Raw genomic sequence first — 23,793 nt, 5'->3', positions numbered from 1 at the left:
ACTTTGTGTTGAGCAAACTAACCCTTCTAAGTGTGTGTGTGTGTGGGTGTTGGTTGTGGTTTATTTATCATAGTTGATTAACAAGTATTAAAACAAGAAGCATTTAATTTAGGTACAAAAGCATATATGTATTCGTATATATATATATATTTATATAATATATATTATGTAAGTATATTATATGGTAGTTAGTTTTAATGAACAGTTTCATAATCTTATTAAGGCCACACAATCAATAACTGACAAGAGTTTCGTACAGCGAAACAAGCGCGTTGACAGAAACTCAAGGGAAGTAACATGAATAGACAAAGGGAGAGAGAGAATTGCAAATGATGCGATGATGATGCGTAAAAGGAAGGGTATACAATATTCGACTTATAAATATACAAGATTTAAAAAAAAGTTAAACACAAAACGAAACACAAACTAAAACCGCAACGGCTGAGGATGGGCTGTGCAACCCATTAGAGCTTACAGATACATTTGTTTTAGTAGTTTTTTTTCTCTTTTTTTTTTGTTATAAATATATAATGTATATATATGTGTACATGTATATCTGTATACATAGGTGTGCATGTGTATATCTGTGTGGTTTAAGTTAAGCTAAACAGGCGACGACAACTGTGGCGCACGTTAAGAAAGTTAAGTTTAGTAAAAAGTCTATAGACGCTAAAGGCAAACAGTAAATACAAATCTTTAGTTACACGCGTATTGCATATGTATATATATTTATATATACATGTATATATGTGTGTGTGCGCATATGCATGTGCCAATGAGACGTATAAATGTGTATGTATGATAGAGATTTAGTAAAATAATATACATTTATATATATATTTCTATATATTGTACGATCAATTAATCCATTAAAACGGATTCATATTCAGCATTTAGCACATACGTCTATTTAAATACACGCACATGCACACACACGTATATGTATATACATATATATATATGTATATCTTGTAGTTAATAGCTATTGTTCGTAAAATGGACTAATTTCGGTTCACTTTCTGCTTTTTGTTCAGCGGCTTTTTCTCTGTTCATTCTCAACGTCTCAGCCATGATGTGAGCTCCTGCTGCTGCTGCTGCATCCTTAGTTTTAGCTCCTGCTCTTGTTCTTGTTCTTGTTGCTGCTTCTGCTTCCTCTGCTGCTGCTGCTGGTCCTGCGCTCGCCTCAAGTCTGAATCTCATAAAAATGGATTATTGGTGTTCATGGCGCCGCTGGCCTGTGGAGTTCAATAATAATAATAATATTAATAATCATTTCCAAATACATTGAGGCCAGGGAAGGGTACTCTACTCTAGAAGGTGACAGACTACAAAATACTCTGTAACTAGCAAAAACTATAGTAAGATGTGTTAAATTAAAAGGAAAGATAGGTGAAACCGATATTTATCGATTTTTTGCCTTCGCTTCAATATTCCTATATTTATATATATTATAAATACATGCACTTTTATGTAATTTTCTTTTGATTTGGGATTACAATTAACGCCTATATTTATGAGCTTGATGCAAGCTTTATAACTATTCAAATTGCCTCTGGTAATAGATATTTATCATGAAAAGAAAATCAAAAGCTCTCTCATAGATTTACTATGAAAAGTAAACATAGTATAAGTATAAACTCTTAGATTCCTGAATCAACATCTATCACGATAGCATAATAAGATCTTATACTCGTACTATTATGAGTCAGCAATAGTCTGAATTCTTAACTTTAATATTGATATATATCGAGGAGTTTTCAAATGAAAAATCCAAGATTAAATCAATGAGTGAATTTATGAGCTTGTCAGATTAACGTAGTTTCCTGTTCTCTTGCCCATATTACATCATATTCCTGCACTAGCAACTACCACGCTTACTAAAAGCATACGACTAGAGTTTGACTTTTGCTCAACAACCTACCGCAAATGGGTTATTAAAGCCGCCGGCGAGGCCGCCCGCAAGCACGGGCGCTGGTTGCATGCTGCCGAAGCCGCAGCCATTGGGCAGGCCCTGGGCCAAGGCAAAGCCGTTGTTGTTGAAATTGTAGAAGCTGGTGGCAGCCGCTGCTGCCGCTGCCGCCGCCGCCGCCTGCTGTGGGCTGCTGCCGTAGCCATTTGGCAAGAGCGTCAGCTGGCCGTAGAGATTCTGCTGCTGCTGTTGCAATTGCAATTGCTGCTGTTGCAGCTGCTGTGCCTGGAATGGATTCACCAAGTGGCTGCTGCCGTTGATGAGCAGTGACTGCTGGCTCTTGAAGGGATTGACATGATTGTTGTTGTTGTTGCTGCTGTTGCCGTTGGCTGTAACGGAATAGAGAAAGAGAGATGGATAAACTTCTAATGTGGTTTCAGTTGCAGCTGCTGCTACTTACCCGTACCAAAGGCATCCGCCAGTTGTGTGTTGCCATTGGTTGGCGTTGGCGCCTCCGTGACTGTAGCTGCCTCGCTGGCCTTCAGTTCGCGCAGTTGCTCATCGAGGTCCTTCAGCGCCGCGTAGCGGTCCTCGCTGGGCGCATTGCTTGCCCGGGGGCTGGGCTTGTTTGTCGCTTGATTCAGCTGTTGGCTCTGCAGCGAGGTGCCTGCAAGAGAGATCAAACAGTGAGCGTATTACTGACACAAGTGGCTGCCACTCGGATGTACGCTAAGCAAACTAAAGGCAAGGACCCAACACAAGATACGAGCAACAGCAGTAACAACAACAACAAGAAGCCATAACAAATAGAAAACTCAAATTCAAACTCAACCAAAAGGAATTCAACTCAACTCAACGGAACGAAACGAAAGTTAACGAAAAACTTACTCCACGTAAAGAAAGGATTGTAATAGGCATTTAAGATATTCGCATTCGAGTCGCACTCTGTATGCTCTGCCATTGCTGCTGCTGCTGTTGCTGTTGTTGCTTTCGATTTCTCTGTTTCCTCAGCGATATTCAGGGCGCTTAATGCCCTACTAAATGCTGACTCCGACTTCGACTGAGGCAGAAATGGATTTGTGGGCGTTGGCAAGGATTCACTGCTGGAGCAGCACATTGCTGACGATGCCGTTCCCGTTGCCGACTGAGCTGACTCCAGTGAGGTGGCCGAACTATCAAAGCGCACAGCCGGCTGCTTCTCTGGCCAGCTATCATCGCTCCACAGCGTCAGCATCGAGTAGGCGGGCAGCGTCGACTCCGGCTCCGCTTCCGAACTGGTTTCTGTGGTCGATCGCAGCGCCGCAAACTCATTCTCAAACGGATCGGTATAGCCGGACGTATTCCAATCGTACCAATCGGGCAACGTCTGCAGAGATTTCATTGCTGGCACAACCAGAATGTTGAATGTCGAATGTTGAATATTTGTGGGGCGCACGGAAGCGCAACGAGAGCAAGAAGGATAGAGAGATTGTCGTTAAATGCTCCATCACAAGTGTGTGCGTGTTTTATTTTCAAGCCGAATGCAAACTGTGCGTGGAGATTGTCAACGTATTGCCAAAAATAAGCGAAAAGCTGCCAAAATATGGGGGCTGGCATTGTCACGTGCAGCATACGAGGAAGCAGCAGCAGCAGATGTGGAATATGTTTGTGGGCGAGTGTGTGGTAAAGATTGCAAATGGAACAAAAACAATACTAAAAGAAACAAAATAAGAATAAAGAAACAAAAACTACGGTAGAGCGCATTTTTAATGCGCTTGCAGAGATCTTTGCCATTGAGTGGGTCGAGGTGGCCAGAGGTGTGCAGCAGTTGGATAGAAGAACTTTTATTGTATATAGAATCTAGCCATAAAATGGCTATTACAATCAAAAGGAAGCCAACAGGCTTGATAAGTATCATGAATTTCCATGTATATTCCGTGTATAATATTGTCGTATACGTGGAAGGGTATCTCATGATTGTATGCTCCAAATGAAGTATTTTTATAGCTTAATAAAATTGTGACAGGCAGGATTACATCGATTAGCCAGAGGATGACAAAAAGCTTTGATAAGGTTTAATTTTTACTTTACTAGCAAAAAGGGAATTTAAATTGTTTTATATAATACTCCCGAAAAGAGCGTATTATTAGTTATAAAACCCTCCAGAAAAGAGCATATTTGATAGTTACATATTAATGCAAGTCGGATACTATCGAAAAGAGTTAGATTATACTAACTATAATACTCCCAGAAAGAGCATTTCTGATAGTTAAATACTAAGGCAAGTCGGATCCCGAATAAGTCGGATCCCGACGCTCATTCTAATACTCCCGTAAAGTACTTAATAGCTAAATACTAATGCTGGTCGGATACTCTCGAAAAGAAAACAGCTTATTTATTGTAATTATTATCACAGCCAAGAGGTTCTTATCAAGAGTTTGCGATCGGGGTTCAAGGGATTTCCTAGTCAAATACTCCCGTCTGTTTGATACGTAAGCAACAAAAGCTGTAGCAGGCTGCAAACTAAGCTTACATAGCCAGAGAATAGGATCTCATGGTCTATGCTATAATATCAACTACTTTCCCATAGCTAACATCCAGTCCAGGTTGCTCTGCCAGGACACTCACATAGCAAGCCAGCAATTTGGAGACTTACCATCAGCCACGCCATTATAGATGGGCGCATGCTCGAAATCCGCAAAGTTCTCAGATCCGGTGCTGTTGCCGTTGAGCTGCTGCTGCTGCTGCTGCTGTTGGAGATGCGCCGCACGAATGGGCTGCACCTTGGCATAGCCATTGGTGGAGCTGATCGAACTGGCCGAGGAGACAGCCGGCGAGCCTGTAGAACGTGCCGAGGTGGCATCGAAGATGTTAGCCGACCCAAAATCGGCCACGAAATCTGATTCGCCGGCAAAGCCGTTGCTGGCGCAGCTGCTCGTATCGGATAAAGCGCCCGTCGACGTGGAGCCGGCGCTGTTCAGGCTGGTCAGGCCCAGCCCAATGCCGGCCAAATTATGCGAGAAGCCATCATGATTGCCATTCAGCTGTGGCTGCTGCTGCTGATTGTGATTGTGATGATGATGCGGCCGGCTGATGGCTGTGCTGTTAGCTACCGACTTGCTGAGGCCATTGGCTGCGGTGCGCTGGGCGGCGGGCGGCGTTAGGTGAATGCTGGCATAGCCATTGCTCGATATGTTGCCCGTGTGATAGCCATTGCTGGCGGACGACGTCGACGACGATGACGACTTCAGGTTGAGCGACTTGAGCGGACTGGCCGGCTCCAGATAATAGCGTTTCCTCTCGTACTTGTCGATCATCAGCTCCCGCTGATCTTGCTGCGCAGCAGCTCGCTTTGGATCCCACAGGCCCAGCCAGGTCTTTGCGCAGAGCTCGTTGCCGTGCGCCTTAAGGAAGTCGATCTCCTCCTGTGTAAATGTGGCCATCGATATGGATTTAACCCGATGCGGAGGCGTCAGACCGCGTCTGCGAAAAAAAAAACGGATGGAAATTTTATAAAAAGTTATATTTAAATCAATTTAATGAAATGCATTTTTTTTTATATTTTTAAATTATTTATTTGGAATTTATTTCTACAAAAACAGAACATTTTTTGAAATTGTGAAAAATTTTTTGCCAGGCTTAAGAAAGGGAATTGGATGTAGGCTTTTCTATTGGGTTTATGTCTAGATTCATGCTTAGTTTGAGCATTTGAGAATGAAGCGGATTAATATTTAATAATTGAAAAGCATATCTTTGAAAACTCTACTTCAGCTATAGTAAATACACAAAATAACAACATCAATTTTAATAGTAAATTGTTTTTACAAAAAGTTGGATTCGTAAGATGTGCGGAATTTTGCTCTCCTTCATCCTTTTCACTCTCCCCTTTTACGCTCGCCCAGTTTCAATTCACTTACGGTGTTGGGATTTATGAGTTTAATACCCATTAGTTGTTTTCCAATCCAAGCAAAGTTACGTGAGTACTTTAGACTTTAGAGCTTAGAGATATACATATATAAGATATGTGTATAAATGTTAGTAAACTGTATTCGAAGCCTCTACTAACAAAACCTTCCATACTTTAATTGCAAATATATCAAAGCTAAATGCACTTTAAATATGAAAGGGAAACTTTCTAGAGCTTCAATTCAATTTGCTAATTAATGCAGCTATACTAAGTACACAAGCGCAATCCGAGTATATAATTTGAGCCCTATGGCATCGCTTCCCCTCGCTTTGGCCTCTGCTAAACCCAAGCATCATCTTGAGATTTACAAAACAAAAATTCTGTATATAGTATATACTTCCACTTCAGAGTAAGTTTGTAACAACTTTTGTTGGCAAGTGTGTTAAAGGCCATTTGGCCCGAAACAAATGCTGAGCATAATTCGGGCTTATGGACGACACTTCAAGCGAACCGGGTCAGAATGACCCGTTAAATGGGTATTCAATTTCAGATAATTGCACAAATTAATTGGCCCGGCCTTGGGGTGAGCACTGCAATTAGAGCAAGTGGCCGAGCTAAAGGCGAAGCTGATGCCAGAGGGAAGGGGAAGACAGGGCAGGGTAGAGGCAGTGGCAATAGAGGAAGAAGAAGCAGCAGAAGCAGCAACGGCAACGGTGGCAACATGAAAAATGAAACCAGCCGCAAAAAATGAAACTCAAAGCGAAAACCGGCAATAGCAAAATTTTCCTCAGCAAACGCTTAAAGCTAATTTCAGTTTTTCACGAATTTTCCCAAACGAAATGGGCACAGCACAAACACAAATACACACACACACACACACATACATACATTTAGTCAGTCATATATTGCTGTTTGCATATGTGTGTATATGTTATGAAGAAACTGGACGTTTCACATGAACGCTTCAGTGGCTCACAGAGCCAATTCGTTATGGTAAACGAGACGAGACGCTGGGTGGTGCGGGCGGCGTTGCTGGGTGGGTTTTGGATGAAGCGAAAAGCGAGAGCTCCGATCGACATCGCACAGTTCTAAAACATGCTAGGCACGCCTCTACAAATGACAAGAGCTGAGCGAGATGGACGGAAAAACAGATGTGCTATGCCAGTTGAATACTCTGTTTATGGAATGGAAATGGGAGTATATGTGAGTAGGTGAAATTTTAAGAAAGCAGTAAAATGGGGAATATATATGAATATGTATTTATGGAAATGTTCTATTTTTTGAAGCTTAATTAAATCAGATATACATTTGTTGTATCTATATTACTTCCCAAATTCTTTGTTTCACAATACTGATTTGTTAGATAAATTAACTTACTTTCATCTCAGTCAAAATCGAATCAATATTCTCTCTTATATAGTTTTTTCCTTTACATCTCAGATATGTCTGATTATAATTTGCTGGCATTACACAACACTGGCAAGCTCCATCCATTACATTATCATTTATACTTATCTTGCTGCTATTCCAGCTCAATTCAATAATTATATTATATTGTCATTAAAAATCAATAATACTCTATTTCCGACAATTTAGATTAATCGCTTATTAAGCTGGTGTCATTCCAGCATGGGGCATTGTCTGTTTGCCCTTGTTGGGGTCTAATGCAATTTGCAACTCAATTGCAATTTCTGTCCGCTGCGGCAAGTTCTGCAAATTGCAGCGAGTCCGCAGTCGCTGCTGGGGGCACAGCTGGCAACTGGAGGCATGCAACTGGGGCAGGCGGCAGCTGGCAGAAGTGATTCAATTAAAGACTGCACTTTGTGCTGGAAAACTCTTTTTGTGTGTCATCTCCCTCACACTGTCTGGCTGTCTCGCTCCGCCTCCCTAGAGCGTTGTCTGTTGTAAGTGGATTGGGAAATGCAGACACGATTTTCGATTTATTGCACGCATTTCCGTTCCAGCTGTCAATTGATTTGTGAAGCAGCGGAAGCCGTTCCCGAGAGACAAAGAGAGAAAGAGGAATAGAGACAGAGATAGATAGATAGACTCTTGCAACTGACACTCAATAATGATGTCCACCAAGTGGCTGTTAGTTTGTTGCCATCTTATGCCAGTGCTGGGTGTCCAATTGCTGGTCTCCAGGCACGCACACGCAATTCGTTAGCTGCAGCCAAGTGCCGCAGCAGCGGTTGCCGCAATCTGGCCACAGCTATTTTTGTAACCCGAGTGAAAAGTGAAAGTTGCCTGCCCCCTCCCTGCTCACACTCAACACTCACGACACTCACAGCACATTTCAGGTCCAGGTCCACTGCCACGCCCACCGTTTACGACAAGCATTTGAATTGCTTTTGGTCGTCAACGACCAGCGACAGCAGCAGCAGCAGCAGCAGTAGCTGGTGTAATGAAAAGCGAATGGCAATTGGATTTGATACCCTGTAAAAGATTCCTACTGCCTGGGAAGTATACCAGAGACCAGGAGTTGTATCTTATTTTAGAGTGTATTACAAATGTATATTTGATATGAGCTGATTCGATAGATGAAGATCAGTCTGTCAATTGTATAAAATGACAGCGAGGCAAGAGATTTGCATGAGATCTACGAGCTGACTCCAACCATACCTAAAGATTTTATCTGTCTTCCCTCTCTTAAAACAAAGAACAGCAGAAACTGGTTTACATCCCGATGTGACTTGAATATATGTATATATACACATTATTGACTCACTTTGTTGAGCGAGTTAATCCAGGCAATTATAAGAAATCTTAAAGCAAAACAAAACGTAATATGCTTGACAAAGCCCATTCATAATAGTATTTAACACTCGGTATAGAAAGTCCATTCATAATATAATAAGCAAAAGCTATACAAAAGTAGTTTACATTCAATATAGAAAACTCATTCAAATTATCTATATATAATATAATTAATAATATAAAAGGTATACAAAAGTAGTTAATATTCGTTACAATCCAACTGATATAGTGTATAATATAGCTAGAAGATAGACAAGTCAATCTGGCTAAATCAAATGGAAAATATATGCAATCATTAGCAGGTGGCGTAGTTCGAGCCTGCGATAACTGAAATGATTAGTAATATAAGCTTATATTTATATACTATCTATAATAGACCGCTGTTGTTACTGCATTAATGACCTGTCGACAGTCTGTCAATATTTATCTCAATGTTTCGGATCATCGGGCTGACCCAATGCAAAGCTGTATGGAGATAACTGCGCATATCTACATATGCATACACTTACACATACACATACACATACGTACAGGGTATCAGTGGAACAATCAACAACGTGTTGCGCACACGAGACTTGTTTTCTTAATGTGCTAATTAAAAGAGACGACAAAGTGAGGCAACTGAACCCAGCACAAAACCGAAGACCTAAAGGTCTTCAAAAGTACACAAACTTAACAAAAACGATGCTAATTGAGAATCGCAGAGGAGGCCAGAGCATCGAGCATCGAGCATCCAGCATCGAGAATGGCGACTCGAGTCGAACGAGTCATAGTGAATAAACAAAAAGGAAAATGTGTGTCATCTATGGCACAGTGGCCAGACAACGACCCACTCATGGGGCTTAGCCCTGCCCCAAACTGGATACCAAATTGCAGTCGAGCGACGTCAACAGCTGTGGTTCAATGCACAGCGATATAAATGCGAAAGCTTCAAGCTAACGTTCACAGTGCACAATGCACAATAGACATACAGTCCACACAGTCCACATCCCCCACACATTCCTCAACATCCGAGGCATTCTCTGGAAAAGTTCGCGCGGAGTGTTGAAAGCAAAAAAAGCGTCAAACAGCTGTCGGGTTTTCCAAATCAGCGGCAGATCTTTCGTGCTAGGCACAAGTGGATACAAAATTAAAACAAACACACTCACACACATACACATTTGGATAAAGCTCAGTTATATATGTATTGTATTTCAGTTTTTGTTTCTTTGCCTTTTTTTGCGCTACTAAGTGCAAAACTTGTTTTTTGCGCATTTTGCGCACTCAGCGTAAAAAAACACAAACAAAATCCATTAAAAAAAACTCGTCGCTGCGTTGCGGCAGGAAAAAAATAGCAACAACTACAACAACAACAAATTGTAGCGAAATATTATGCATAGCCAACAGATACAGATACAGCTAACGATACCCACACATATCTGTATATAGAGAGATACATAGATACAGATACAAATACATTTTGCACTAATGTATGGGCAAAAGAATAAGAACAGACCCGGTACAGTCGAAGCTGAAATACTCTGCAGATATATCATATGATATAATTTAAGAGAAAATCGTATTTTCAACAAAAAAGAAAGTATCCTAGAAAAAAAAAAATATATATAAGATACATTATTATATATTGCAATTTAAGCTATATGATACTAACGTACTATAATGATATGATACTTTGATAAAAAGAAATATATTGACATTCGCAGTATCTCGAATCTTTTACTCAAAATCTTAAATCATTTAATTACTGAATTTGAATAATTTTACTTTATGTTTATTATAAACCAATAAAAAGTAGCTGTACCAAATTTCAATATGATCTCTTACCCAAGAGCTGAGTTACAATAGGTATTGACAGCAGCAAAAGAGAAAATAGTTAAAATATCTTACACATTAAGATAATTATCTCTAGATAAGATATATTATGGACAAGTGACAAAATATGTTAGGGTAAAAATATACCAACAAAATATGTATTAATCAACGGATAGTATATTTCACTCAAATTTTAAGATTTTCGTTGATAAGTAAAGAATAATTTTGAATAATAAAATTTTATGTTTATATCAATAAAATTAACAACAAGAAGCAATTGTATCTAAGGGTAAATTAACACAGGTTTAGATAAATAAATAGCAAATAGTTTCTTATGCCTTATCCAAAAATATGACGCACTTCACATATTGCAGTCATAAATGCTCGCTGTTAGAGCATAGCATTTTCAGACCTACCACATGAAACTAAGCGCTGACGCCTGAGTCAAGAAATTTTTGCAAAATCAGCAACAACAATAGCAAGAACAACAATCGTTTATATTATGAGAAGAGCAAAAGCTACAAATGGAATAAAGTAAGCGCACCTAAGTACAACCAGATAGAGATCGAGAGCCATAATGGAGGACAGACGAACATTTGAACTTTAGCTTTGAGTACGATTGCCGCTGTTGCCGCTGCCGCTGCCGCTGCCGCTGTCTCTGCTGCTGCTGCTGCTGCGACTCATTCATTCAACAGAAACATTTCAGAATTTATTTATTTTCAGCGCCTCGACCAAAACACAAAAAAAAAAGCAATAACAAAATACCAGCAGCAAAATGCCCATGACTCATTTGGCTACGCCAACGGACAGCTGATAACGACGAACAACAGAACTGAACTGGCAATTAGTCAATTTTTTTTTTAAACAAAAAAAGAAAAGCAATGAAGAAACCCTTGCAGTCCCCGCGCTCCACTTCACCATAATTTAGTGCAGAAATGGCTCAGCTAAGTAAATACTTCCAGTGAATTTCTCTTGCTGATAGTCTGAACCCCTTGACCAAATAGAGTTTAATGAGTTTGCGCAAATATACACACACACACATACATACACGAGGCAGACAGATCAGAGTGTATAAAAATAATCATTTTTAACTGAGTCTCCGAACTGACAAGCTATAACAGCCATAGATATCGATGTCAAGTTAAATATTTTGTCGGCTTTTTATATCTAGAATTTTTAATATGCTTGAAGAAAAATCCAAATATATTTCAGCAAAATAAAAATGGAAATTTTAATTCTATTAGATTTCGGCTTTCTGCCTTTCTCTTCTATAAGATGTTGTCTATAGTTATACTATATAATTTACTTTTTAATTTATATTTAGAAGTCAATGAAACTTTGCCAATTTCGTCTTTTCTAGAACTTGTCAAAATAACATTTGATGTTTATAAGTTTTAATTATTTATTTTATCTTTAAAAATATAACTGTGCAAGCTTGTATAGATCCATTGTTGTTCAAATTAAATGACACTTCCCATTCGAAAATTGACTTGATTGAGAATTGAAGACCAGCTGATCAATTTGTGTTGATCAAATTAAATTTTGAAAATATGGAAAATACCCGTTCGTTTTCGTTGGACATTCAAAAAATCCTACTGTATAATTGAAACAAAAAACAACTTGGTTAAATTTAAACCCTATTCAAAATTTCACTTAAGTATCAAATGCGTTGCAATTTTAAGTTTAATTCATGTTTGCAGTTTCAAAATATACATATAAAGTATTTTCCAGCCAAGCCCTGTTCACATAACTATTCATACCTGTATCTCTTCATATATTATATACTATATAGTGCTTTTGAAGCTCTACTCCGCAGCAGGCTAAAACTCGGCAGCCTCTCGTCTGCCATTCGCTTGAAATCTAATTAACAAAGCAACACTTCAAACTTCTGATGAAATTCTTAAGCATAAAACATTTTTTCTCTTTATCTTATTCGTTTAAATTGCAAAACCTGTTCAATAACTAAATTGTAAAAGAAAACAAAATATATATTAAATTAAATGTTTGATGTATGACTTGAAATATTTATCTCTTACTTAAGTACTCTAACATTTAACTACTTCGAGTTAAGTGCGAATTTTACAACCAATTCTTATCTAGAAACAGTTAACAGAAACAGTTATAAATGGAACTTGATATATGAACTTGTCGTGCAGCGCAGTGACTCAATAATTTTGGAATCAAGCTAAGTTGCGTATTAAAAATGTATAAACATGTTTTTAATAGGAACATTAAATTAAATTTATAATTCTTTTAAATTCCACGATAAGTTGTGAAATCATAACCATTAATATACTTTGACTACATATATTTAATGCCTTTAATGTTCGTAGTTAGTTGATACAAAACAGATAAAGACGCCCGACTATGGGACACCCTGAATTCTGCGCAGAGTTGATAATTGTATTTTTATATACGAAATATTTTTAGTCCTTATTAATTTGTTTTTCTAATTTAGTGAGTGTGAGTTAAGCAAAATCCACCGGTTTAAGGAGTAAAATTGAAATCTTTAAATCTTCTGGTCTTCAGTAACCATTCGGAATTTCGAGTCACCAATTTTTGTGCTTAATGACAGCATTGACGGACATAACTTTATCAATTCTTGACCAAGAATATATACTATACAAATAAGTTTTATATGTGTATATAAATTCACAAAACCATGATACCCAGTGCTCCCTAATGGGTTCAGACTATGAGAACATCAATCAATATTTAGTTATTATATTGCATTTGGACACTTGAATATTCTATCACTCGATTATTTATTTAAGCAACATTTCACTAATGTCTGTATAATAACTTCGGCTATTAAATAACCCTTATTTATACACCCGTCTGGTCTTTCAACTCGTGTCCTCGTTGTCTCTTAGTGGGTCAGCTCGATAACTTAATGACGCTTTTAAATAGCTTTAAAGCAAGTTAGTTAAGTCTTAAAGCTCACTTTTAATGCCACAAAGTATTTAAGGTCACGTTTCGACAACTCGCAAGAAAAAATCAGCTAATTGTATTCGATATTTATGTTGGGGCTTAACTCTTTTTTTTTTCTGCTGAAAGCTTCGAAGGTTGTTCAAATAGGTTTACTATTTCTTTTATTTTTACAACTTACTTAAAAGTTAATGTTGTCGTTTCACTTTTTTCTTTCTTGTAATGTTTTTTTTTTTTTTTTTATATATATATATATATATATATATTATAGACTCTCCCACAATTGCGTTCTAGTCCGTGGCAAGCGTCGAGCTTAACTGTCAGCTGTGTTGACGATGCAACAAGAAAAATATATATAGTAATAATATGTAAATAGCAGACAAAATGCGTTGCAGTAATTCATATTGCAATGGCAAATATTTGCGTTTCCGAATAGCGATAAGTGGATGTCAAGGGGCGTCTCACTACATACATACATATTTACATATATTTAATATAAACGTATATATTTTTTGTCCACTTATAAAGCTTGGCGCAATTTATTTGCCCTGAAGATAGGTCTCAACTGTTACGCCCTTCCCAGCGGTCATGCGGCGCTGTCACGTGCATTATACTATATACTCTCTCTCAATATATACATATGTATATACATATCAATTTATTGTTAATTGAAAAACAAAAGACAAAAACCCAAAAATTTAAAAAAAAAAAAAGCCTATTAACAGACATCGCACTCAGACAAAGGATGCCAACAACAGCTGCTCTGATTGGCATGGCGTCGGGGCAGCTCGGGAATGGATATGACCTTAAAAAAAAGCTTTTAAACTTGAAGTTCAATATCAATGCGGAAATCTGTACAATAAAAACAACAAGACTTTGTTTATAATTCAGTGTTAATAAGCGATATACATATCTTTAAGGAAAAGTTGATCATATACTTCCATATTCGATATAAGCATGCATAGTTATTTCTGTTTATTATATTCTGGATTCACATGAATCATTTCTTTAAGATCAATAAAAGTTTTTAAGCAAAATTGAGCACAATTTGTTTATGCTATCAAATATGGATTTTTAATCAAAACTTTGCCACTATGCAAAATCCTTTCTTTTTTAATAACAGTTATTCAACGAAAAAGATTACCATATGCCCGAACCACTGTGCAAATGAATCATATATTTGACCTCTATAAAATATTCAACAATAAATGATCAGCATTTATATCAGATTTCCATTACGAATGCATTATTAATACAAATTTTACTATAGGCTGGAGCCACTGTGCCGATGAATCATATAAGATCAGCATTTATTACAGATTTCTATAATGAGTTATGCAAAGTTTACCATATACTCCAGCCACTGTGCAAAATGAATCATTAGGTTGACTGGGAAACTGTGACAGCATTGTCAAAGACTAACGACAGGAGAGGTATTCGGGCACAACGGGCGCATTACTTGCAGGGCTAAAAATATCAACGAGTTTCAGTTTCAACCGCAGTCAAGTGCCTTACAAGGTAAACGTCGAATGTCTTTGCAACCCTGAGAGCATGAAAAGCCTTTGAATTGAGCGATCCCAAGTGCGATATGTGTCATAAGTATGTAAATATATACACCATATACATACATATATATTCACATTTGTTTACAATGCATATGTGATGTGTGTAATTGCTATGTAAATCAACTAAAAGTGCGCCCATCTAGGCAGCGGTGTCATTTTCGTTACCTATACCCTGTAAAAGTTGATACAGCAGCGAGTAGCTTAGTTAACTAGCAATAGTAATAGCTATAAGCCAAGTACATAAAAAGAGGGCACTGCTTAGTCGCTTGCTAAATCTGTGCAGCCACCGACGACCTCGACTAGTCAAATACACTAGCCATTAGTGGAGCGTGTGCCTTTGTGCTAGTAATATAAACATCTACTGTGTGCCATGTAAACAGGCCAGAGGCTGCGGCTCATCAAAAGCAAAAGCAAAGGCAAAGGCAAAAAGCTGCTCCTTATATAATCTTGTGGCACGTAACTGGCGTGCCATAAAATGGAAATCAAACAGCCACTGGAAAGTACGTGCATAGCCAATGTACACAGCAGTTCAGAGAGTATATTTCGCCAAGAAACAACTAACGAGTCAATTACATTTCAAGGCTAGCCCACGAATGTGAGAGATAAACAAAGCAAGTAGCACTCTAAAGCAGCGAGTAGCACCGGAAACATTCGCAGCACTTGAAACACTTGAAAACCAACCAGAAACGCAAAAAAAAATATGTGTTTGATTAGAAAATAATCAACAGTTCCCAGAAACTAGGAAGCATTTGCCATTTACGTAGCTCTTCAGCTCTTTCGAGATATTCAGATGTGCGCTTTGATTCGCTGACCCACTCACAGCACAATAAACAATTTGCAATTGGCACATTTTCCAGCCATTCGAAATTTTTTAACAGACACAGCAAAAATTTCCTTCTAAGCCATTTTGCGTGCAGTGCTGCCAAATAACGCGTGCATTTTGGCTCTTAGCCGGTAATTGCCAGCTGTGGCAACTTTAGCCTTTTTTAATAGCTTTAGCTCTTTTTTTTTAGTGTTTTTTAAAAACTTTTGCAATATCTTATCTGAAATTTATATATACATTTTTTTTATATATAAAGAGTAACAATTCAAAACGAAAATTAGTTAGTCGCAGATATTTTTGGATAATTAAATTTGTTTTCTTTAAAAGCATTTGCAGAAAGTTCGAGAAGTTATTTAAGAAGCCTCCATTTGTGTTGTAGATGTATGAATATTTGTGTGCTTTTTTCTCTCTCTGTCAGTCTCTCTCTCTCTTTTTTCTGGATTTTTAATAAATTTTTCAATACTTCATATGTATATTTTTATAAAAGCAACATAGCTGATTAAATATTTTTCTATGTTCTATTTCATAATTTTCGTAATACTTAATATATATAATTCCTTACAAATAGCTGAATCCATTTACATATTTTTATTTCTAGCAAATATGTTTTCTTCTGTCATTTTTATGCCCTCTAAAGCTGACTTTTCGCTCTAGGGCAGGGTGGCAGCACTGTTTGCATGTGCGCTGCAGCGGCGCCATCTGCTGGGCTAAAGAAGAAATGAGCCAGTAGCCAATTAGACTCAGCTAAATGGCAGGCGTATCCCACGCGGCTGTCGGGCATGTCAATATCAATGGCCGCCATCTGCAGTTATCTCTGTGGCTTGTGCGAGACAGAGAGAGAGAGAGAGAGGTAGAGAGTGCGGCGGACACTTTTGGCGCAGAGGCGTCATTGCCGACATCGTTGAAGGCCCTCTGTCAGTGTTTGTCGCACAAAATAAATTAAACTTGGCACTGGCTGGAGAAGAAAGAGCAAACCGGCTGAGTTTCCATTGCTGCTAGGCTTGTGGGTTACGGATGCTCTTGTAGTGTCTGCCCATCGGCCCTCTCTGACACTCACACTCACACATAGCTCGCTCAATGAATATTTTAATAATGCGCCGCCCCGGCCAGTGCCTGCTGCAAATTGCTGAAAAAGCCTTGAGCTCCTTTTGTTGTCATGAAAAATGGCCTGCAGTGTGGTTTGGGGGAATATGCATGCGAGCCTTTTGGGTTGGACGTGGGTAGCGCTCCGTTCCAATCATTGGCATTTTGGCCAAAATAACGTTTGCCCACCCACTGCCCACTCGCGCGGGATCTAAATGTGCGCAAACAACACTCTGACAGGGCAAATATGTTTTCCACGCAATAAATCTCAGCTGCGTAGGCGCTGCAACAATAGTTGAATTTGGTTGGGTTGAGCCCCACCCGCTGATGGTGCGCTCCATGGGGAACAAGTTCCATACATACATACATACATATGTATAGAAAAACGTCAGCATTTTATCAGCTTTTTCAGCCTTCCAGCTGCGGTATGGCGCCTGCCACCCACTGCAGGCTGCAATTGGGCTGTCAGCTCATTCGCTAAACTGAATAATTCGCATATTTCCGCGACTTCAAAACGTAAATATTGAGCAGTTGATCCCATACATACACACATATGTACATATATGCATGCATGTGCGTGTATTCACATAGATATATTCCATTATTTATAGAACACAAATCTTGATTCAAGGCAGCAGCAGCACAAAGCGAAACGAATGAAACAATAAAACAAACGCCGATTACAACAGCGACACCTTCTGTGCATTCGCCTCAATACCGAAATCGACAACAAAAACTGCGCAATTATTGCCAATCGGCCAGAGCGAGATGCGGACAGGAATGAGGCGCAATGCAAGAACGCAAGAGAGTGAAAGAGAGGGAGACAGCGAATAATTGGTAGTGGATGGGAAGAGTTCTGTTTGTTTTTGCTTGGCAAATTCTACTCGTTATGCGATTCACATTTTCCAAATGCTAATCAAACTGGTACAAATATACACATGCATATGTATGTATGTATATATGTACATAAATTCGTGTGTGTATTGGCAGGTAACTGAATTATCAGCCAGACTGGATTCTGACAATAAGAGCCTGACAAATGCGGAAAAGCTTTAACAAATTGAGACGCCAAAAGTGTTTATTTGTATAAAAATAGCTGGGAATGGGGCACACAAATAGATTTACATACATACACCTATATGTATTTTAAGTATATGTACATATTTGTCGTTGTACATACATACATATATACTTAGATTTATACATACACATATATACACACAATCGTATATGTATATTTCTATCTGTGGATTAGAGAAGAGCACGTGAATCTATTTATTCATTCACACCACGATCACAAGCAAAGCTCATCCATTCAACTATGCCAAGAGGGAACAGGCATATGCATTAATTTATGTTTATTTATATTAAACATTATTTTGGGCATTATTTATTATTATCAAACTAATGAATAATGTTGTACCGCTTCCATGCAACTATACAAAGTGAGGGCAAATGTATTTGTGTAACGCAGCCAAGCACGATATTCTGCCATCTCTAATAGAGACATACATACATATGTACATAAGTATTTAATTGCCATTACGCGTCGTGTTTTCGTTGATTTTTTTTGTTGTTGTTTCTTTGCTATTTCGTTTTTGTTTTTTCTTTTCAATTTCAATTCGTTGTTTGTCGTTTTGTTGTTTTGGTTTTTGGGAAGCGAAAGAAAACCCCTTAAAAAGGGCCCACACAGCTGACAGCATTTGGTGAAAGTCTGCCCCGGCAGCTGAACAAGCCACCGCGCCCGTACCTCCCCATCCGCCGCTGACACCTCACCGTTCGGCCCCAACGACCTTTACAGCCATACATACAGCTGCGACGTGTTTATGTTGTTTCATAACCATCGACAAATTTACATATCTACAATTCGACCACAAGACGTGCAGCTGATTATAACGTGTATACGAATGTAGCTACGTTAGTGTGTAGTACGCGATGTATCTATCTATCTATGTACATGTGTGTGTGTGTGTGTGTATACATGTGTCTGTATAATTCCCCTATATTTAACTATTTGTCAGCTGGTGGGCAGTTGCCGTTACAGTTACTCATGTCTGCGCGACTGACACAACTGAGAAAGTAGCTCAGCGCGGTCGAAGAGGGCAAGGCGAAGTTCGGCTGGAAATGAAACTGGAGAGAGGGGGAGCGGAGAGAGTGCAAGTACGGCTGGAAAAGAGGCGACTGCTGTGTTTGACTGACTGGAGAGCCAGTGCTGCCACTTTTTGAGAAGAAAAACTTAGTAAAAAGCACAAAGTTTTATTGAAAAAGAAAACAACAAGGAAAATAACTAAAAAGTGTTGATCTTTTTGAAAGCATTCCAACTATATATAGAATATTTTACATTATTTTTTGCTCTTTGATTGTTATATTATATAAAATGACAAGAAGAAGAAAAATGAGAAAAGTAAAAAGTAAATGAGAAGAGCAAAAATAGCTAATGAGATTTTGCTTCTTTTATTTATTTATAATCCTCGGCATGGTCAACGCTGTGTGCTACATTTTCAAAATCAAGTGTGAGCAATACTTGTTTGTATTAATCTAAAATTAAATGATAACATTTGCGGACATTTTGTATAAAATTGTATTAGCTGGAATTGCCGTATCAAGCAATTAGCACAAATTTAGTTCAAAATGCAGCTAGTTTTAACGTTAAAATAAAAGCGGAACTGCCAGCATTGGCCGTATTGGCTGTGTGCGCATATGCTTGGTGGCTTATCTAATCAACAAGTTGCTTTGCCAGCCAAATGCTGCTGCCCACCAGATGGTAGCGACTGCTGCGCGATTGAGGTGCAACAATTTGTCTGCAATTGCCAGTGCCACAGCGGCAACAGCAGCAGCAGCAGCAGCAGCAGCAGCAGCAACCGCAGCAACTGGCCCAAAAATACTTTCAAAAGCCGTTTGACAGGTTTTTCGCCATTGCAGCCATGTCGAGCGGGCCGGCCGGTATGCAACACCAAGCTGAAAGCCAAAGCTAAAATGCGACTGAATGGCAGCCGTTCCTGCCACAGAATGAGGCGAAACGGGCGAACAGGAGAACAGGCGTAAATGCGAAGAGGTGGGCGCTGAACTGAACGAGGTGAACTGTTGCCAGACGAGACAGGAAACATTGCAGCATTGAACATGCACAACAATTTCGTATTGGACTTTGAGTTCCTTTTGTTTGCTGCAGACAAAGGGACGAACGGGGGGCGGACGGGGTAAAGAATGTTGGAAGGGTTACAGTGCAGTTAAGTGGAGTTCGTTGTGTCGCTGCTGTTCGTCTGTATGGCTGTCCGTCTGTCCGTCTGTCCGCCTGTTTGTCATGCCCAAAGGGCCAGCCAAGAGGCATTTATGCGGCTTTCCATTTACATAGTCGTAATACTTATTTATTTCGCCTGCAACTTAAAGGAGGAGAAGGAGAGAGAAGAGTGGAAGAGCGGGCACTCGAGTGAGTCATGCAAAACGCTGCTGGGGAGCATTGGCCAATGCAGCGCCAGCTTTAGCTCTTTAAAAGCTGCATTCAATATAATTTACATATGCTGCGACGACTTGTCATGAATGCCAAAGAAATACAAAAAACAACAACAACAAAATACCGAAGGAAAGTGCCACAGACTTTGGTCGCATGCAAAACAAGAATGAGCAGTTATATGCTCAATGTAACGACGACCGAATACCCTAAGAGGCATTTACAAAATAACTATATGATATATACTTAATATGTTTGATTAAGATATTATTTTACAATTTCCCATTTTGTTTTTCAAAATTATTAAGAATAATATATACCAATTGGTATAAAAGGGCATATATTTGAATAATAAGCTACAAATCTCTATATATTTAACCACAAAGCTGATATACCCCTATCAGTATTTAAATAATACCGTTATAAAGTGCCATTTACTTTGGTCGCAAAAAAGCGTGTAAATGTTATCGTTGATCGATAGGCAAATGAGAGCGAGCAGAACGCAGCGAGCGCCCGCATGCAACCCAATTGAGGTGAAATATGACCACAACAACAACAAACATAACTAGTTACGCAGTGGAGAAACTGGGGCGCAATCTGCGTATGGAATGTGCATCAGCTGGACCCATTTGCCCGGTGCTCGGTGCGGAAGCAGGCAGATTGAAAGTAATCAAATAATGAAAACGATACTTGGAGCGAAGAGTCGAGAGAGAGAGAGAGAGAGAGAGAGAGAGAGAGCAAGGGAGAAGTGGGCAGCTGGAGAGTGCCACAAATGCGGTGGGCGTGAGAGCGGAAGTGCGTGAATCAAGTGGAAAAACAAACACAGCACACGAAAAGTGGGCAACAACTCCCCGACCACTAATCAGGCAGGGAGGGTGGCAGGGTGGCCGGGTGGCAGCCAGTCAGGCAGCTAATGTGCCAGGAGATGACCTCAATTGGCATTTAATCGCACAAAGTGCTCGAGCATAGTGCAGCAAAGCGCATAAATCGCAGCCAATTTGCCAATTATTTGGCGTTTAGAGCCAAGGACAACAAAAGTAAAGCGAAAAACAAAATAGATGCAATTTGCTACGGATTGCCGACTGCTAAGTACCCTATCCTTGCATACGCCATATTATTTCCGTGTATATTAAACGAATAAGATTTTGATAATGAAGCGAGCTTCCAGCTATTGAATTGAATATGTTTACTATAAACCGACTGCTAAATACCCTACTTTTATTCTTTCCGTGTGTATTAAGCGAATAAGCTTTCTACAACCAAGAGCTGATGAATGAGCTAGTTCATTTTACATTCTTAGTTCATGAAATGGCATTACCGTTTAACATATTAGTATTCTACTGCAATGATTATATGAACTAGATCAGTTTGCGAACAATCTATTTATATATACCTAGACAAACTATCCTATTTCGAACTGTTTTCAATAGCATAAGCACGTATGCAGCCAGACATCTTCCTCTTATTCGTGCCTGTCCAAATTAGAAACGCCAATGCCAAAATAATTTCATTTGTTTTCAGACCAAGTGGCTCTGCCAGCACCAACGGCAGAGTTCGACGTCAATTGAAAGTTTGTCTGCGATTTGCATTTCCAAATTGGTGGCCTGACTCAAACTGGTGAAACGAAATTGCTTTCGCTTTCGCTGAGCGCCACACACACACCCCCGTTTACCCCCAATTTCCCCACCGGTCTCTCCCTCTTAGTCGCCTGTGGTGCAAGCAGGTCTAATCTGTGTGATGTTGTTGTTGTTGCGGGTAGGTCAATGCATTCGAACCAAATTATCGGTCAATCACTTGAGACCACCACAGATTGTAGCTTATCTGCGCTGATGTGAGCATTTCTAAGGAAGGTGCTTAGGGGTACGTAATAGATGGATACCTTGACGCGGCTTATGTTACATTAAGTGCCAGGAACAAGATCTAACTTATTTACTTATAACGAGTAACGAGCAACAGGAAAGCATACAAAAGTAACGCATATTAGATTGGTAATTAGATAGGCAACAACTCAAAGGAATATCGATTGTTTACTAACAATTCATTACAGCGTGCAGCGAATACCGCTAATTGCGATACTTTTACATTAACTGAATAGAGAACAGGTCATTTTTACCAATTACAATAACAACTTTTAGGAGAAGTTCAGTAATAACTATTTAAGAGCGATTAACAAGTATCGAATACTATTACATTTCAACTGTTAAACTTTATAACTTGAAATGTTAACTTAATAAGAAGCTCATGCCATTCTTGCTACTCACACTGAACCAACACATGTAACGGTTAATGGCCAAAAAGTAACGATTAAGAAATTGCAAGTAACGAGTGGCATATGCATAGTCATATACATGTGCACGCGTGCGTGTGTGTGCGTACTTTGGTGTATGGTGTAAATGGAGAACAGGTAGTTTTTACTACTTACAGTACACCCGAACAGCGTGTGCAGACAAACGAGCCGATGGTCATGTTCACGTAGGTGGGCCCCTTTTGGTTGCAATCGAAACACTGGCGATTGCCTGCCCCGCTGTTAACTAGCTCCCGCAGTGCTAGCAGGTATTTGTCGTCCTGTTTTTTGCGCACTGCCATGTTGCTATTGCTATTGTTGTTGTTGCTGCGGCTGTTGTTGTTGTTGCTTTCGTTGTTGTTGTTTCTGCTGCTGCTGTCGCTGTTGCTGTCGTCTTTTGCTTTGCTTCCTGCTTCCGTCTCCAGCCACTCTGTGTCCGAATCGTTAGCGTTGCTCCCGCTATACCGCGTATGGGGCTGATAAATGTCGGCCGCGTGTGGAGCGCTGCTGTTGTAAACGTAAGCGAACTGAATTTTGCCTGATTTACCGCTAACACGTTCGAGTCCCAAACAACAGTTACACACGCGCGCGTCTATGTGTGTGTGTGTGTGTGAGCGTACGTTTGTGCAACCGCTTTACGCAACGCTTGACCTTTCTTCAGCTGCAAATCACAAAGGAGAACAACAAACGCCGCCGCCACTGCCGCTGCCAACGCTGCCGACACACATACAATTACCAAAATATGAATGTATATGTGTATGTGTGTGTGTCTGTATTGGTGCGTGCCTGTGTATTTCTGTGCGTTCAAATTTATCAGGCAGCTAGCAAATATATTTACTCATTTATTTATTATTGTTTACGTTTAACTTTGGCACTGCACTCTTTGCTCTCTTTCTCTTTCTCACACACACACTTAGATGACAAAACTCAACAAACACTGGTTTTCATTTTTTTCTCCTTTTTACATTAATTGAATTTATTTACACTCTTCTTGCAGCGCACTCTGCTGCGCTCAATTACCCACAATATACAATGAATCACACACGCTGCGCCTTCGTCTTCGTATTTGTTGTTGCTGTTATTAGTGTTGTTATTAACAGAATTAAGCGCACAACAAATTTTTAATAACAAACTGCAAGAGACGCCCGTCCGACGATTCACACGACACAACCAAACGTCGCAAACTTGAAAAATGAACTGACTGTGCCAGCGTGACCGTAGCAGGGTTAGCCAAAAAATACTATTATGCTGACCAGGCGTTATAAATACCAAAAGTTCAGTTGGCAGCGCTGCAATTC

The 23,793-nt window shown here is 39.4% G+C and overlaps 1 protein-coding gene across 4 annotated transcripts; it reads right to left on the bottom strand.

Annotated features, from left to right (window-relative positions):
• Window positions 1–102: 102 nt before the first annotated feature.
• Window positions 103–23,706, bottom strand: drongo (Arf GTPase activating protein drongo). Of its 4 annotated transcripts, none has more exons than XM_018002767.2 (6): window positions 22,634–23,706; window positions 4,545–5,371; window positions 2,798–3,292; window positions 2,370–2,576; window positions 1,922–2,298; window positions 103–1,235 (listed from the first exon to the last, which is right to left on the bottom strand). In XM_018002767.2, exons 1-6 carry the CDS (start codon window positions 22,795–22,797, stop codon window positions 1,197–1,199), a joined length of 2,109 nt encoding a protein of 702 aa, XP_017858256.1. In that variant the 5' UTR covers window positions 22,798–23,706; the 3' UTR covers window positions 103–1,196. The 4 variants fall into 4 exon arrangements, with proteins under 4 accessions (XP_017858256.1, XP_089320109.1, XP_017858257.1 ...); XM_089463983.1 differs by having other exon boundaries at window positions 2,376–2,576; XM_018002768.2 differs by lacking the exon at window positions 22,634–23,706 and adding an exon at window positions 13,474–14,151.
• Between the last annotated feature and the right edge of the window lie 87 nt (window positions 23,707–23,793).

This window comes from Drosophila arizonae, chromosome 3 (assembly GCF_054131065.1).
Source record: "Drosophila arizonae isolate 15081-1271.41 chromosome 3, UAZ_ARI_1.0, whole genome shotgun sequence".
Taxonomy (NCBI): Eukaryota; Metazoa; Arthropoda; class Insecta; order Diptera; family Drosophilidae; genus Drosophila; species Drosophila arizonae.
Note: the sequence above shows the minus strand (reverse complement) of the source record. Positions and strands in the feature narration are given on the sequence as shown.